The following is a 16,869-nucleotide window of genomic DNA, read 5'->3' as shown; positions in this document are numbered from 1 at the left end:
CTAGCAAGCTGATCTGCTTTTTCATTACCTGTGAATAACAGCTGACTCCGTAACTCCCGTACCGTAACTTATATATATATATATATATATATATATATATATTCTGAATCGAACTCTTATAACGATAGACACTTGAAAATATATAGCCGATTTTTGATGGATTATACGAGAAATCAAAATATTGTTCTAAAACGGTGTTTTATTTATGTACAAATGAATAGAATATTGTGCAAGACGAGAGTCTTTGTAATGGAGAATGTTAGGAATGGAATATATACGAATATTTTCAGAACCCAAAAAGTTGTAAAATGTAAAATATTGAGCTTATTTCAAAATGTGAAAATTTTGGTTAAACATTATACCTGTTAAGGCCACCTCAAATCGACTGCGTCTTTTTGTTGGAAGGCTTTAAAAATGAACAAAAAACAAACTGCCTCAGATTAAACATTTATTTGCTTCAATTTAAACATGGTAAAAAACAAAACTAAAAACTAACATAAATAAAACATACAAGCAAAAATACAAAGGTCTTTCAGATAAAAATAAATTAGATAAATAAATTAAGAAAACAAAAGAGACAAATTTACAAACAATATAAATATGTAAAATAAATACTGCTGGTCGATGTAGGGTTGCTTCGATAGGTGTGCTGCCGATATGTGTAGGTCGCAGTTCTGGTAGTTGGTGTAGTGACTCATTGATGGTCCGAATATCCAACAGTCGTGTTGTATTAGGCGAGCCGACAAAATGAACGCAGGCAGGGCTGCTGATGACGCTACCAGGGCCAATAATTAGTCGAAACTGCAATTAATAAAGTGGAAACACAGAAAAGGTCTGGTTCCGCACTGTAATGACTCACTAACTCACTAAAAATGTCCAAACTATTATCAACCAAACACAGACAGGGCTGCTAATGCTACCACGGCCACTAATTAGCCGGAACTGCCCTAAAAACTAAGATGGTCGGTCCGTTGCTAGGTGACGCAACAATAATCACCCCTAGCAACTGTCTCTATTACTCATTATTACAAACAAATATAATTACACATTTTTCTTTTCAAATAACTAAACCTAGATAAAACAATACAAATAAAAATAAATGTAACTAAATTAAATACTAATAAAACTATATAACTATATAATTAAAACTATAAAACTAAATACTATTTACAATTATTTACAACGTAGTTATATTATGGCGTTAACAATACTCATAAGGATTATTATGCAGAAAAAAAAACTTATATAAACGGTATTTAGAGAGATAAATTTTCCGAAGGTGGGAGAATTTCAGAGTTATCCGTTTGTTTTGGAAATTTTAAAACTGGCTAATTTTGAAAAAACTTTTTTGGTAGCAACTTTCTGTTTAGTACCTAATTGACAGTACTTAACGTAAGGCTGCATTGGTAGCAGGTACTTTCAGTAGCTACCTACATATCGTATGAATTGAAAATTGTTTTCGAGGTTTGTGAAGATGAATTTTAATAAATGAAAAGGGATTGTAATGATAAGACACTCTCATCCTTAACAATCCCTGATAATCGTCCGAGGCGTATGAAAAGAAGATGTCCACGAGACCTTCTAATTTAAAATAATACTTGAAGTACCACCAATGGATGGTTCCTTCCCAAGATTTTCAAGTGCTTGAAACATTCATCCAATTTACTTATTGTATTTATTATTTTGTACAGTTGTAAATTACATTAAATAAATAGAAAAATAAAAAATTACACATACATATAAAAAATATAAGTAAGCAAAAAATCATAGGTAAATTTCTTTCTAAAAATTATCATGCACTCGAAAACTTAATATAAATTATTATTGCCAGCATAAACGAATTCGATAAACATCAATACAATGAGTTTGATTGTTTTGTTTTGCTGGTGTTACTCCGAGTAACACTATTAAAAAAAAAAAATGAAAACAATCAAACATATTACATATCACATCGTCCCTCAACACTATTGAAGAAAGTCATACACTAAATGAAGAACAGCAAAATACCACAAGAAAAGAGATATGAAGTTATAATTAGTTTGCTATTACAATCAAAATCTTATTGAAAAATGCTTAGGACATTAGCCTAATTAATTAAACTAATAAGCTATTTTAAATATAATAATACCATTGAGTGTAATGATTCACTTCAAAGTTTGAGGTTTAATTTAGCTCTCAAATCTTAAATTTCTAAACTTTTTGAGTATATATACACATACACCCCTCCATGATAAAGACCCGCCTACTTATGTACAGTCCTGTGAAAAAATATAGACTCAACTTATAAAATCTATACATATATAGTAATGAAGTATTTATAAAATTTAAAACTCAATTCATAGCACAATAATGTTTTTAGACTTCTTTGTTATTAGATTGGCTGCATTAGAAGCTTTAAATGGCCTTTGATCTGTTTGATAATTTACGAACATCAGATTTTGTAAAGAAATCTTGTTTATGTTGTGAAGAAGTATAAACTCAATGTTTTTTTTTCTATGTCAGGTGTATTAATGGACAAATACCACCTTAGTTTTCTTCCTACTGTTGAAGAGAGGTCATAGTGTTTGTTGTTTAACTGTAGTGTGGATTGGTCTTTTCTTTTTTTTTTTAATAACACCGCACGGGACACATAAATATTTTGGATTTCTTGCTTCTAAATGTTGTAGAAATCTCTAGCCATGATTCCCCACAAAGTTGCAATCAGATTGAGCTCTGGCTAATCCAAAACATTGATCCCGAAATCCTGAAACCATTGTAGAGCGCGCTGTATGAATCGGCCCGTTATCCTCCTGAAAAGTTATTTATTCTTCCAACATTATAATAAATGGCAAAAAGAACTCTTCTACATTTTGAAAACTAACAGCATTTTGCCGGAAACGAATGTAATTCGAAACTTCCTCTTTCCATTAAAAAAAGCCCATACCATATACATATACTCCACCATCCCAATGCGACCTTCCTAATTTTTTTTTCCTTTCTAAGGCCATGTCAGTAGTTATTAAAACCATATGGACCATCAATAATATATTTTTTTATCACTGAAAATAACGCTTGACCATTTTTTTCTGTCTTCACCATATCATTTAGCAAACTGTTTTTGTCGCCGCAAATGATGTTTTTTGAGCTACGGTTTTCTCATAACCTTACAATATTTTAAAAACTTTGATTCAGCTATCCACATCCTCACGAAGCTAGCATCACATCCTAAATTGAATGAACACAATCTGTGCAGAGGATGCTCCTGTTTTCGCGACTTCTCTCAAAACCGCACGTTTCATATGTTCAAAAAAACTTGGATCTCTTCCATCTCATTCCTTTTTTACATAATAGTCTGGGCTGTAATTTAAAAAAAAATTTTACTACACCCTGAGAGCAGTTTATCTCAGGAGTCACCTCTTCTTAGGTCCATTATCCTTTCATACTCAATTTCAGTGAGTTGAGTTTCGCGCGGCAATATTAACTGGTACTGGTAATGGCAATGGTGGGGGAACAAGTCCGGCAAGTGAGCCTATTGGTCCTTTTTGCCATCCCCAAGACAACCCAATGGAATGGCTCTTATTAATATATCTTATAATAAGCTAATATATCTTATTTCTCTATATCGAACCTTTAATGAAATTCAAAAGGGATTCCCAATCAATAGAGGAAGCCTCTTTTCCTGTAATTGTAACCTACCACAATCTGCTATGTAATGTAAGGTAGTCTCTGGGGCCTGTCCGCATAAGCAGCAGGTTTCATCAAGAACTATTCCACATATCTTAAGATGTCTTTTAAGTCTGCAGTAACCTGTCAGGACTCCTATTAATAATCGGAGTTCGTTTCTATTTAGGCCTAGCAGCCACATAGTTTTAGAAGTAGAGGGTTTAGTTATTAAAATCTTGGCCTGTCTCAGCCCTATACAGTCCCTCCACTCCTTACCTGCTTTCTTCCATGTCCAGTCAAGGACTACTTTTCTCTGATGCCTTTTAGAAATTCCTAGGAATGGTTCTGGTCCAATAGGAGGGTACTCAGCCCCGTTTCTAGCAAGCTGATCTGCTTTTTCATTACCTGTGATTCCCTTGTGTCCTGGGACCCACACAAGCCGAAGCGTCTTTGATCACGCTAATGATTCTAAGGCTAGTTTACACTCTCTTACCAAATTAGAGGTGACTCCAAGGCTTGAAGGGCAGCCAGACTATCTGAAAAGATGGTGATGCCAGTCTTATCACAGCTAGTGACTTCAGGGCATAAAGCTGCTAACAAGATGGCAAACACTTCTGCCTGAAAGACAGTCGAGTGCTTGCCTAGTGGGAAGCTTAGTTATATGCCTAATTCTTCTATGTAAACCCCTGCCCCCGTTAGTCCTGTCGAATCCATTCTCGATCCATCAGTGAAACAGGGCAGATACTCTCCTGAGGTTTCCACTAAACCCTATACCCAATCCTCTAACTTTAGGTGTAGGTAAAAAATCTTAGTGTCTAGAGCGGGTTTAGTGTTTTATCTAGAAGTGGTGAGCGGTATTGTAGTATTGGTAGCTCGCTTTCCACCAATTTAGCTATTGTCGCGGGACTAGTAGCTTATCCTGTCTCTGTCCATTGTCTATTTTCTTTCATTCCTAGAAAGACTAATACCCCTTTCCCTTTAATCAGTAAGTGGAGTGGTATTAGGGAAAGCAGTATTTCCAATGCCTTAGTAAGTGTTGTGCGAAATGCCCCAGTTATGTCGATACAGGCCATCCTTTGGATCGCACATGGGAAGCCCTTTGCAGGGCTGTCCACCACATAATACTTCCATAGTAAAGTATCGGTCTTATTATCGCTGAGTAAATCCAATGCATAACATTTGGGCTGAAGCCCTAGGCAGCGCCTACTTGCCAAAAGGCAGCACTTATATTTCTTTTAATTTCTGCCAAATGAGATCCCCAGTTCAGTTTTGCGTCAAAATTAATTCCAAGGTATTTGAACTTTTGGCTCAGTTGGAGTTGATTGGCAAAGAAAATCGGGGTTTGAAAAATACCCAATTTCCGCTTCCTGGTGAATAGAATAAACTCTGTCTTTGTTGGGTTAACTGAAAACTTCATTTCAGTACACCATGTCTGTACTACATTACATGCGACTTGCATAAGTTCCATGATGGTACTCACGAACTTTCCAATAATGAGGATCACTTCATCGTCAGCAAAAGCTTGGACAAATATCCCAGCATCCTCAAGTCTTCTCAATAGGCTATCCATAACTAGACACCATAGCAACGGTGAGATGCAACTCCCCTGAGGGCATCCAGTTACTGCCTGCACCTGTAGCCTAGTACCGTCTTCCAAGACTACAATTATTTTATTATTGAGAACAAATCTTACCCATCTGATAATTGCATTCGGGGCAGAAATGTCCAATAAGGCTTTACAGGCTGCCTCAGTCCTTGTTTTGTGGAATGCCCCTTCTACATCGAATTATATAAGGCCTTTTCAATCCTGTTAATGACCTTGGTGTTGTTGTGTGCTGTTATAGTGTATTGTGTGAATGTCATAGTTTGTGTTCCCCAACATGGAAGGCCACATTGCGGTACAATGACCGGGCGATGGGGCTATCAACTCCCTACGCCTTGTGGGCAATATTTAAAAAATAAAAATAATTCACACAAAAGCCCTCCTACTATTTTTGTTACTACTGCTATGCCATATTGATCCATTAATACACCAAACAATAGAAAAACAAACATTGAGTTTATACTTCATATTCACAGTATAAACAAGATTTTTTTAAAAAATCTGATGTTCGTAAATTATCAAACTGATCAAAGGTTATTTAAAGCTTCTTACCAATCTAATAACATAAAAAGAAGTCTAAAAATATTATTTTGCTATGAATTTTTTCACAGGACTGTACAACCATTTACTTAACTGTTCAAAAATACCATTGTTTAGCTAAATATAAATATATCACAATAATCAGAATTAATTAGGTACATTCCTTCAAAGTAAACCCTTATTCTCTACCTCTATTTCTTGAAATGCATGTAAACTTTAAATAATCATTTCAGGTTAGTTCACAATTACCTGAAATATATTTTTGAGCATTCTCCAGTTAACAAGCACTACATCTTAATCGCTGTGGCCAGTCATGACCACTATCAACCTATCCTCCATTATTGTGAAGTAAGTGTATTGTATTCCAGTTAAAAAAAATTAAGGCATTTTTTAACTTAAAATTTTAATTTGTTGTAATTCAGCATGATTTGTGGTACAATGTGGCATTATTCTAAATGAACCCTCATCATTATTTGCAATAATAATATCCCAGAATTAATACTGATCATAAGGTGAATGTAGGTTTCGCTTCATGGTTCTCCAATTGATATGATAATATGAAAGTAATTCTAAGTTTAGATTTATATTGAATTAATTTTATTAATACATTCATACTATCATTTTGAATATTATTGCATAAAATTTAATGCTTGAACTATATTTCACACATTTTGCACTTATAAATGTATGTATGCCAATATTTTTTTTTTTTATTTATAGTTCAAAATTAACAACTAGTGACTTAGATTTCTGATCTCCACTAGTAGCCCTAATGAGGGCTAGAAATTCTGGCTGAAACGTTGACACTATTAAATACGTTTTTCAATTTATTTGTGTCCTTTTCTGACCGCATTCCCAACCATCTTCTCTTCATATATATTATCATGGTCAACTATCTTCTCATCATTGAAATTAACAAAATTGAGGTAAAGCAATGCATTGTTTACATTTCAATAGTCAAATTTAGCTTTTAAAAAAAACAAGTAAACACAAGTGATGAATATTCCTGGAATAGAATTAATATGTGGTTCTGGATAACTACGAGAAATTCTCTCAAGAATAGCATATTATGGAGAACATTCATAGTTTTTAACTTGGATTCCTTGCCCTTCATCCTACCATCCAACTTTGTTGTGAATAGTGGCAATTTCAGTTTTTTATGTTGTTTTTTTATATTATTATTATTATATTACCCATGTGTATTATGTCACATAAAAATCAATTGATTTGGACAACATGACTATGACTATACATTTTTACTCAAACATTTTAAAATTTTCTACATTCACTTATAACTCATCAATTGAAGTAGTTTTAAGAGTTTTAAAAATTTAATTCTAGCCTTCAAAATAGTATAATAGTAATATAAAATCATTCAATACAGTTAGATTCCTCAAATTATGTACAAAAATTTAGGTTTTAATCATAGTAGCTTAGTTTTTTATGTAAATGTAGAGAGTTTGATTTAATTAAAACAAGTTGCAGCAAGCTTTTTTTTTCTTACCTCCTTTATTAAACAGATTTGTAACAACATTAATATATATCTAAAGTATATATAGCGCCGCCCATAGCTCAGTGGTTAAGACACAGTCTTACCAAATTGATGTCTATTGGCGGTGCCGGTTCGAATCCGGCCTGGGACGTTGACTTTTTTCATTGTGTGGCGGTCCCACAAAATGAAGAACTTTTGACCCCCAACCATGGTTAGGCAGTATAGGACTCCAATGGGAGTCTTGGTCGAAAAAAAAAAAAAAGTATATATACCGACGTAATTGGTGCCCTCCCTTTGCCACTTGTTATTATAAGAGATTGGGCTGAGTCCGCTGAAGGTGGGCAAATAATATTTGCCAAGGAACCACTTTCAGGGCAGCAAACTTTCAATGTATTAATATTATAAATTAAACAATAGTTGATTATTGCAGGTTTTAAGTGTTTTATATAAATTTTGTGTTTTCATTGGACAATTCTGCACATTTTGTGTTTTTAACTACACAAAAATCTGACCTCTAATTATAACCAAGCTTAAGTTAATAAGATATATTTTCTTGACTGACCTAATTTTCTTGTTTTTCTAGTTATTAGATCGCAAGAGAAGAACATATGGGAATCGAGATTTGTTTGTTTGTTTCAAATTGGCATTCACAGGGTAATTTACTTGTTTTAGTAAATCTATCAAGTTTTAATCAATCCAAAATATAATCTCTGGCTAATTGTTAATGAGAAAATAATTGTTCAGTTTCTATTTGTATTTTATATATATTTTATACATTAGTTGAGAGCTCAAACTAAATTAAAGGAATCTGCTTGAGACATTTTTCTAACATATTTCAAAACCTTGCATACATAAAAAAATTTAACATTAAAAAAAAAAATTTTCATTTTTTAATTATTTTATTTTTGGTTTGGTCTTTTCAGTATCTCATTTATAACCATTAATTAAATAATCAATACACTAAAATATTAAAAATGATTCCCTTACAGGAAACTGGTCTTATTTATAAATTTAAATAGAATTTATGCTGATTTTGTTCAATTTCTAGACTGTTTCTGGTGAGGGAAGCTGAAATGACAGACTTTGAAGAAATCATGGCACTAACTATTCGAAATCCTCATTATCATCAGATTCATAAAGATGTATTCACCATCCTAAGAGGACAAACAAACCGATTTGCCAAAGTTTCACCACTGAAATGTTATGTTTTTATCTGTTGCAACACGCTGATTGGTTTCGCAGTAGTTGGGTACATTTTAAATAATTACTTGACATTATTTTCATAAGCATGGCAAAAGCAATATTTTCTTTAAATATAAATATTAGTTGCACCACAACAACTAAGTTCCAAAGTGCACTGAAATATGAATAAGTAAGTGGACAAAAGGAAGGAAGTGCATTTGAAAAGTAAACATGGTTTGAATTCAGCAATAATTGAAGATTAAAAAATAAGCTTTTTACTAAAAAAAAAAATTAGGACTTATATTCATTTAGGAATGTATAAGAATGATTTTTAATTTTAAATGACACATTTCCACAAATTAATAATAAGAACTTGATAATGGGCAAAGGAGCTAGAAACGTTGTTCAAATGTTGAAAGAATAAAGAAGTGAATGAAGGGTGTAAATTGATTCCTGAAAATAAATATAATAAAGTTTTAGCAATATTTTCTATAGTTTTAATCCCAATTCAAAGTAGAATGAGCTGAAAAAAAATCATGATCCCTTTAAATAATTATAAATAACACTGTTAATTTAGTAATCATGTAGAAGATCTGTATATGTTGTTACTGTACATACTTATCTTATACATAAAAGCATAGCAAATTCAAAGTTTGTTTTTATTAAATAAGATTTTATATCCTAATGTAAAAATAAAACATAAAACATCTGAAATATTGTTTGATACTTCTAATTTTCTACAAAAAAACTGTTTATATGTATATTTTATTTCTTCCAGGATAAATTGATATTAATCACCTTTAATTTGACTATTAACAATTTATAGGGACATAATTTAACTTCTATATGCAGTAAGCATACACCCAACATTTTTCTGTGCTGACTAAAACCCATGACTCTTTCCATATCAAATTCTGATGTAGAGGAAGCTGTGCCTTGGATTTATGATAAGAAATGAAACTACTCAAGAAACAAAAATTATCAATACATTTGAAACTTATGCCATAAAGTTTCACAAAAATTTTGATGGGTGCCATATCCCATTTGTGGGTTAAATTTGACAGTCATTTTATTTATTTTTTGGATATTATATTTTAATTGAGAATAGTTTTATTTTTATATTTACTAATTTCATGTGAATATGGGCCATATTGTAGTTTTCATCTTAGATTAGTAGCATGAGTCTTTCATCTTAACATATGATAGTCAAGCAGTAAATATATATAGTATATTAACCTATAAATAAAGATGTGGTTAATATAAAAAAAGTTAATAAACAAAAATTAATGAGTGTTGTGGTTGTATATAATTAAATATATTATTATTGCAGTCAGGAAAACGATATGGATTATTTAGTTGGAAATTACAATGTGGAAGATTTCATATTTTATTCAGTACACAAAAGAGATGCTCATGGATTTGTGAGGCATTTTGTCCTTATTACTCCATTCCTTCACTTAACTACATATTTTTTAAGAAGCATAATGAGGCAAAATTTCTGGACAACTCTGTATGCCTATATAATTCCTGGACATCTAATGCTAAAAGTAAACCCAAAGTCATACCTTTACATCATGATTTTATTATACATCTGGAATAATTGAAGTAGTACATAACAGGATATATATATATATATTTGAATCAGCTGATCTGCTCATTCCGCTGACTTTGAAGTAACAGCTGACTCAGACCTTAATTCTCCCCTACCAGTTTATGAATTTATTAACAACACAAACAACAAAGAAAAACTATTAAAAATAATAAAATATAAAAATAATTCAAAATTTTATGACATAATGATGACCTATAAATTCTTTTTTATTCTTTAAATGCTATTTAACAAATCATGACTAAAGCTGATCCTCACTCTAAAAAAACATTGCACCATTTAACAAAATAAAAATGAAAGCTTTATTGTAGAAACATCTTGAAAGAATTCTCAAAGCCAGAAAAAATTATGCTGGTATCCTACAGAACAAGGATTGAGACAAAATGTCTTTGGAATGGTATATGGATTTTTCATGTTGATTAGAATTATACAGTCATTTTCTTCTTCTTTTTTTTAAGTATAAAAATGTATTGTTAACTTTTTCACACTTACGAGGTATTACACCTTAAGGGACAAAATAAAAGATTCAATTTTAAATACTAAATCTTTTGTGCTTTGTAAAAACTAAAACTTTTTAAAGCAAGTTTCAGACTAACTGCCTTATCCATTTCATACTTTCATAAATTCAAAAAGAACTGATTTAAATGTTGGATTTTATTTTCCAACAGTAATTCCTATTCTAAAAATGTTGACATTATAAACACATAATTTTGACAAATAATTTAATATTGCTGAAACAAAGCTACATCTTAAAACAAAAGAAGGCAATGTGTTCATTTAATTTTTGATATCCTACAGTAGCCCATTTATTACTCTACTGTTTTTTACCATTAATTTTCTCTCCCCAAATTTGTAAAAAAAAAAAAAATTTCTTAAGAAATATTTTCTGGTGTAATCTAATAATTTTGACCAAAGATTAATAATTGATAATTCTTAGAGCCAGGATAGTTGAGCAGCCTTGTGTATAAGATATTAAAAGTTGAATATAATTTTGTATAAGATTTATAATTAATCATAATAAAGCATCGTGTGATTTTAGATAAATAATTCATTAAATCAATTTATAATTTGTTTTATAATAAAAATACAATGCATGAAAGATAATGTAAAACTTTTATTCATTTTTAGTATCCTGAATTTTCAATCCTATCTGGAATTGAATATTGGATCCCAGTACAACCTAGGCGCTTACCAAAATATTGGAAAGAAGGTCTAGGGAACTTAACTCCTTATGGGAGGATTATACGTGAAAATATGCATCCTTTTGCCTTATACCATATGAACTACAAAATGGCCGGAATCCAAAAAAAGCTTTATACTACTAAGATTGTAGTAGTAGGTGGTGGAGAGCTAGCCCTAAGCTTCTTGGAACATCTCATATTCAGGTAGAAAATTTTTATATTTATAAAGGTTGTTTTTTTTAATAATAGATTATAGTTCATTCATTTTTCATCATCTATCCAAATAGAAAATTTCAATAATCAAATTCTTTTAAAATCATATAGTTAATTGATTTTGAATAAAACTTCTATAGCTAGAAACAAATTTAAATTAGTTCTGAAGAGGATAACTCATTAGGATTTCCTAGAATTGCAAACCATTATAATAAACAATTATCAGCTAGTTTTTTATCAGCTAGTTAATATTGGTGATTATTTTTTTTCAGTAATCACTATGTAAGGGTTTGACAATGTAACAATTCTAAATGATCTTATCAATTAAATCTTAAAAATTGTTTCAGTCCTTCAAGTTGGTATTCAGGCTATAAAAGTATTACTCTAATTTCACAAGGAGGTCTACCAACTAAATTTGAAGAACAATATGATAAATATGTTAAAATGATGACTGTATCAAGTAATAAATATAATGAAGAATACTTAGGTCGGCTATCTTTAGATACTTGGGTAGATATGGTTGATGGCATAGTGACAAGTATAGACAGGTGATTATAAGCTGCTAAAACAAATATTTAGAAAAATAATAAGTTAAATTAATCTAGTAAAATATATCAAGTATAACACAGATATTTAAGTAAATATTAATGTAGAAATTAGTATATATGTTGTAGTGATATTTTACTTCTTTTGCAAAATAAAAAGTTGGTTGATATCAATAGTTTGGAGAAAACATTATTATTTTAAGGATGAAAGAAAGTGTGTATGTTTTATAGATAAAAAATTATAATTTATTTCATTGAATAAAGAATTATTTACGATTTATAAATAATTACTTCAAAATATAGGATTATTAGATGTCTGAAATAGCATATTAATGTATTATGTTGATTAAGAACATTTATGTGTATTCATGTTTTCACCAAGATGGTAATTATAAGAGTAATTTTAAAGTATTTACAAGAAATTACTGAAAAACAAAAGGAAATGGTTGTCTGCTAAATAATAATTTACATTTTGGTCACCAAGCAGTAGATTGTAGATTAGGTTGTGATGACTAGTGGCATATTCTAGTTTTGTAAGGACCAGTAAGTAGCAGCAGGTCTACTACCCCATTTTTGTTTGTTAGTTGTTTATAATTATTAGATAATGTATCAGACTCACCACAGACTGAGATAGAGAATAAATATGCAGTTATATAATGAATAGGTAAAACTAAATAGCTAAATTATATAGGATAAACAGACTGAGATAGAGAATAAATTTGCAATTACTATCAGTTATAAAAGAGTAAATAATGATTAGAGCTGAATATTAAATAACACAGTAAGCTTGGGCCAATTATTTGAAACAAAAAATGATAATCCTTTCAAAATTTATCATGCAAAATTTCCAAGACTAAAAAAAGTTCTTCAACACTTTCTAATATGATTGACAAGACATTGGACTTGCTAGAAGTACAAATATTTAAAAAAAAAGTGATCCAATACTCTCTGAAAATTTATTTGTTTTCAAATTTGAAGCTTTTATTAATAGATGATTGAAAATCTTTTTCATTGCAACAATTTCATAGAAGCCAAAGAAGAGTATAACAGATGCTACTAATTAATTCATAAGAGTTCATCAATTCAATTTTTATTAATGTTTTTCTGAAAATTAATGCTTTGTGTGATATACTATAAAACAAAATTAAATTAACATTCAGAATTGAGAACTTAGTTAAGATCCGATGCACTCAAAATGTGAATAAACTAATAATTTTTAAAAATAATTAAATAATAATTCAGTAATGATAATTGAGTGTACCATGCCAATCAATATACATAAATGAAGAAATTTTAATAAAATAAAATAAAACATAAGTCCTTTCAAATTTATATAGATTCTTTTTCATTCTAATGATGAGCTCAAATGGGTCTTCATTGTGGTAAAGAGGAACAATATATCCACCTTCGGGGCTCATACCCTTCCCACAAGTCTTTGATGGGTGATCTGCCATAGATCAACTACTTGTGCTGCTAAGTTACACAATATGTCTGATACAATTTCAAAGGCTACCTGTTCACCTTTAAATGTTTACAAAAAAGTAAATTGGTATCTATTTTTTCAGAAAACAGAAGTTCCTCTTGGTGGACGAAGAATATGATTTTGATTATGATTATTTATTTCTGTTTTGTGGGACACAATTCTCAAAACCGCAGTCTGTTGCAGAATTAATGCCCAAAAAAGAATGCAGAGTAGTAATTGATGAGTAAGTTTACTACTTATAATATTAATGTAGATTATATAATTATTATTTTGATACGTTTTTTTCCCTTATTTTTATAAATTTGGATCAAAATATCAATACATCTACAGTCAATATGAAATAAATTAGCATTTTCTAAATAAATAACTAGCTAACGTATCATTACTCCCTTTTTTTATTATTTTCTTTATTCGACTGCTTGAAACTCTTTTGTATACTCTAAAATTACTCTTTGTTATTTTATTAATTCTGTACTTAGTTATACTTAAAGGCTGTAGAGTCTTGTAAATAGCTATTGAATATAAAGCTTTACAATTATATCTATTAATAAAGCACACTTTTTCTATGCTGATACAAATAAAAAATTTAATGAAATAGAAGGTGAAAAAACTCATATTTTGGAATTAATGCCCTCGGATACTCCATGGAAAAAAGGATTATTAACATTGTACTAATCAAACAATTACAAGTAACAATTATCGTATTCAATACTTAACCCATCTAGATCACTATGCAGGGTATAGTACAAGGGTACAATTGTGCAGGAGGATAGCAAGTCGTCAAGATATTCACCCTAGATCCTTACAGAAGGATAGATACCACTGATATAGGGGAGGAAGAATACTCGAAGGATATTTCAAAATAACATCACTCTTCAAACACTAAAATAATGGTAGATAATTCTGCACCAACAGAAGAGCAAACTAGATCAACTGTCTTCTTCAAAATAAATTCTTTTTGAATCAAATTCTACAGTAAAATTGCTGGGCATTGAAGCCACCCAGTGAAATAATACATTTATAAATTTTACAGTTTATTAGATGGTTATTACAAGAGCAATTTTAAAGTATTTACAAGAAATTACTGAAAAACAAAATGAAATGGTTGTCTGCTAAATAATAGTTTACATTTTGGTCACCAAGCAGTAGATTGTAGATTAGGTTATGATGACTAGTAGCATATTCTAGTTTTTTAAGGACCAGTAAGTAGCAGCAGGTCCACTACCCCATAATTGTTTGTTAGTTAAGTATGTTTATTGTTTATAATTGTGCAATATTTCAGTGTAGGAATTATGTAAATTACATAAGACTTTGGTGCTATGAATATTAAGTTAAGACATAGGGAGACGTATGGAGAGGTGCAACACATGTGCAAAAAAAAAAACAACTTCATGCAAGAAGAATATTCCCTCAATGATTTGGTAAAAATATATAAGTAAATATAAAAAAATTAAAAACTTAACTTACAAAATTAGTGTATTATTAAATGAGAAAAGAAATATTTGTTGAAAAGGAGTTTGATCAAAGTATGTTAATTTTTTTTACTTTAACATATACTATTAGTTGTACCTTAAGTAGTAGCATCATTATTTTTATATTAAAATGCTCACTCTAATGTAGAATTGGAGGCTGTAAGTCAAGTCTAAACAGTGAAAATGTAATTTTGTTGTTCAGTAAACATTGTCCCATAAATCATATGCTATGAGTAATGTATTGAATGTTTAAACCTAAATTCTAAAAGTAAATATTTCAAAAAAATATTGGAAAAGTGGTGAAGATTAAAATTGTGATATTAATTTTTCTTAAAAAAATGATAATATTTGGCTTACCAATATTGGACTGAATTTAAAATGTTCTAGACTCAATTTAGAATTGTATTACATACTTGGATGGAAATACAAAATAACAATATGATTGTTCCTGATGATGGCAATTTTAGTTTTTAGAAATTAAAATTGTTGAAATAATTTTTCCTTTAAATTTAAAATACTTACCTATATTAAAATGCTCACTCATCTGTTTTCAGGATCAAAGGGGTAGAAAATAAACATAGTAACAGACCTGAAAACCTTTTTACAATTAACAGTGATACAGATGCATTTTACATGATGTTAAGTTTGAAAGAAATATTTGATAAAAAGGAGTTTGAGCGAGGTATGCTAATTGATTCACTTTAAGACGTACTTTTAGTTATATTTTGAAATAAAGATTGCTAATATGGATATGTCTAACGTCTAAAACAACAAAGTCAGAAATAATGCTCTTTATTATCCACATATTCAGAATATTCAGTAAAATGTTAAAACAATTAAAACTTGAATAAAACACATGCAATTTATTTTTTTAATTATTCTTGTTTCGACTGGAGGAACAAATAGCTCAGTAATAAAAAAAAAGGCATGTATAATCCAAATTTAATGTGATTAAAACCAAAGTGTATAGTTAGTATTATTATAAAATGAAAAAGAAGATATAAGTAAAATTAAAAGAATTAGTACATGAATGAATCCAATGTAGAATTTTTTAAAAAAATTTAATCTTTACTTATATATTAATTTCACTATTTTTATAATAATACTAACTATATCCTTTGGTTCTACTCACATTAAATATGCCTCTTCTTTGTATTAAAATGTTTTCATTTTTTCTTCTTCCAGTTTGTTTTTGATATATACAATAAAATATCCATCGCATATTTTTTTTATTTCAGATTTGGAACAGTACAACTAGGTTATGGCAGCTTCCTGTCAGGAAACATTGTTTAATACTTCTTAACATAAATAGGTCCCTTACTTCTTCTGACTAATATGTGATCAATAATAGACCTTTTGTCCATACTATATATTTGTTTTCACTGAATGCACCCACAATGCACTGTTACTGAAAACAAATGTGACAATCACAGTAGAAACTTGTTGATCCTCTAGGATATCCAGAACAATTAGACAACAGATTACAAATTTTTAGCTGTTAAAATTGAGGCAAGGTCCTGTAACATGGTCAAGATAACAAGACTGTGATCCTGAATCTTTAGTTTGTCTTGGCTTTCCTGCCTTTCTGATCTCATGTGCCAGCTCCACTCCTTCCCATTCAAACCCCCCCACATTTCCAAATATCAAGCTCTAAAAACTATTTTCTATGCATACTGGAAGATTATTGATGGACCGTGTGTATAGATGAATGGAATATGGTCTGGGTGCGGTAAAAAAAAACTCAAATAGTAGATAATATACTATTTTATTGAGCCAACGTTTCGACCCACGTTGCTGGGCTTCGTCAGGGCTAAAAAAGATACAAACAAATAGTTACAAAAGGAAAAAAAAAGAGAAAAAAACATAAGTGTAAAATAACAGGGGTATAAAATGTAAAAAAGTAAGAT

General features: G+C 30.1%; 1 protein-coding gene across 3 annotated transcripts in view; it reads left to right on the top strand.

The window, feature by feature from the left end:
* Positions 1 to 16,869, top strand: part of LOC106689236 (cilia- and flagella-associated protein 61) — a 60,707-nt gene that overhangs the window by 27,608 nt on the left and 16,230 nt on the right. For all 3 annotated transcript variants that reach the window (XM_067046640.1, XM_067046639.1, XM_067046641.1), the window contains 8 exons: positions 6,019 to 6,133; positions 7,861 to 7,931; positions 8,326 to 8,526; positions 9,790 to 10,006; positions 11,197 to 11,453; positions 11,810 to 12,010; positions 13,573 to 13,713; positions 15,517 to 15,644. In XM_067046640.1, the coding sequence (XP_066902741.1) occupies positions 6,019 to 6,133; positions 7,861 to 7,931; positions 8,326 to 8,526; positions 9,790 to 10,006; positions 11,197 to 11,453; positions 11,810 to 12,010; positions 13,573 to 13,713; positions 15,517 to 15,644 (1,331 nt within the window). The remainder of the gene's footprint in view (positions 1 to 6,018; positions 6,134 to 7,860; positions 7,932 to 8,325; positions 8,527 to 9,789; positions 10,007 to 11,196; positions 11,454 to 11,809; positions 12,011 to 13,572; positions 13,714 to 15,516; positions 15,645 to 16,869) is intronic.

The sequence above is a fragment of the Halyomorpha halys genome, unplaced genomic scaffold, assembly GCF_000696795.3.
Source record: "Halyomorpha halys isolate HHAL.00 unplaced genomic scaffold, Hhal_1.1 Scaffold1310.1, whole genome shotgun sequence".
NCBI classification, from domain to species: domain Eukaryota; kingdom Metazoa; phylum Arthropoda; class Insecta; order Hemiptera; family Pentatomidae; genus Halyomorpha; species Halyomorpha halys.
The sequence above is the reverse complement of the archived record's forward strand: the minus strand, read 5'-3'. Positions and strand labels throughout refer to the sequence as shown.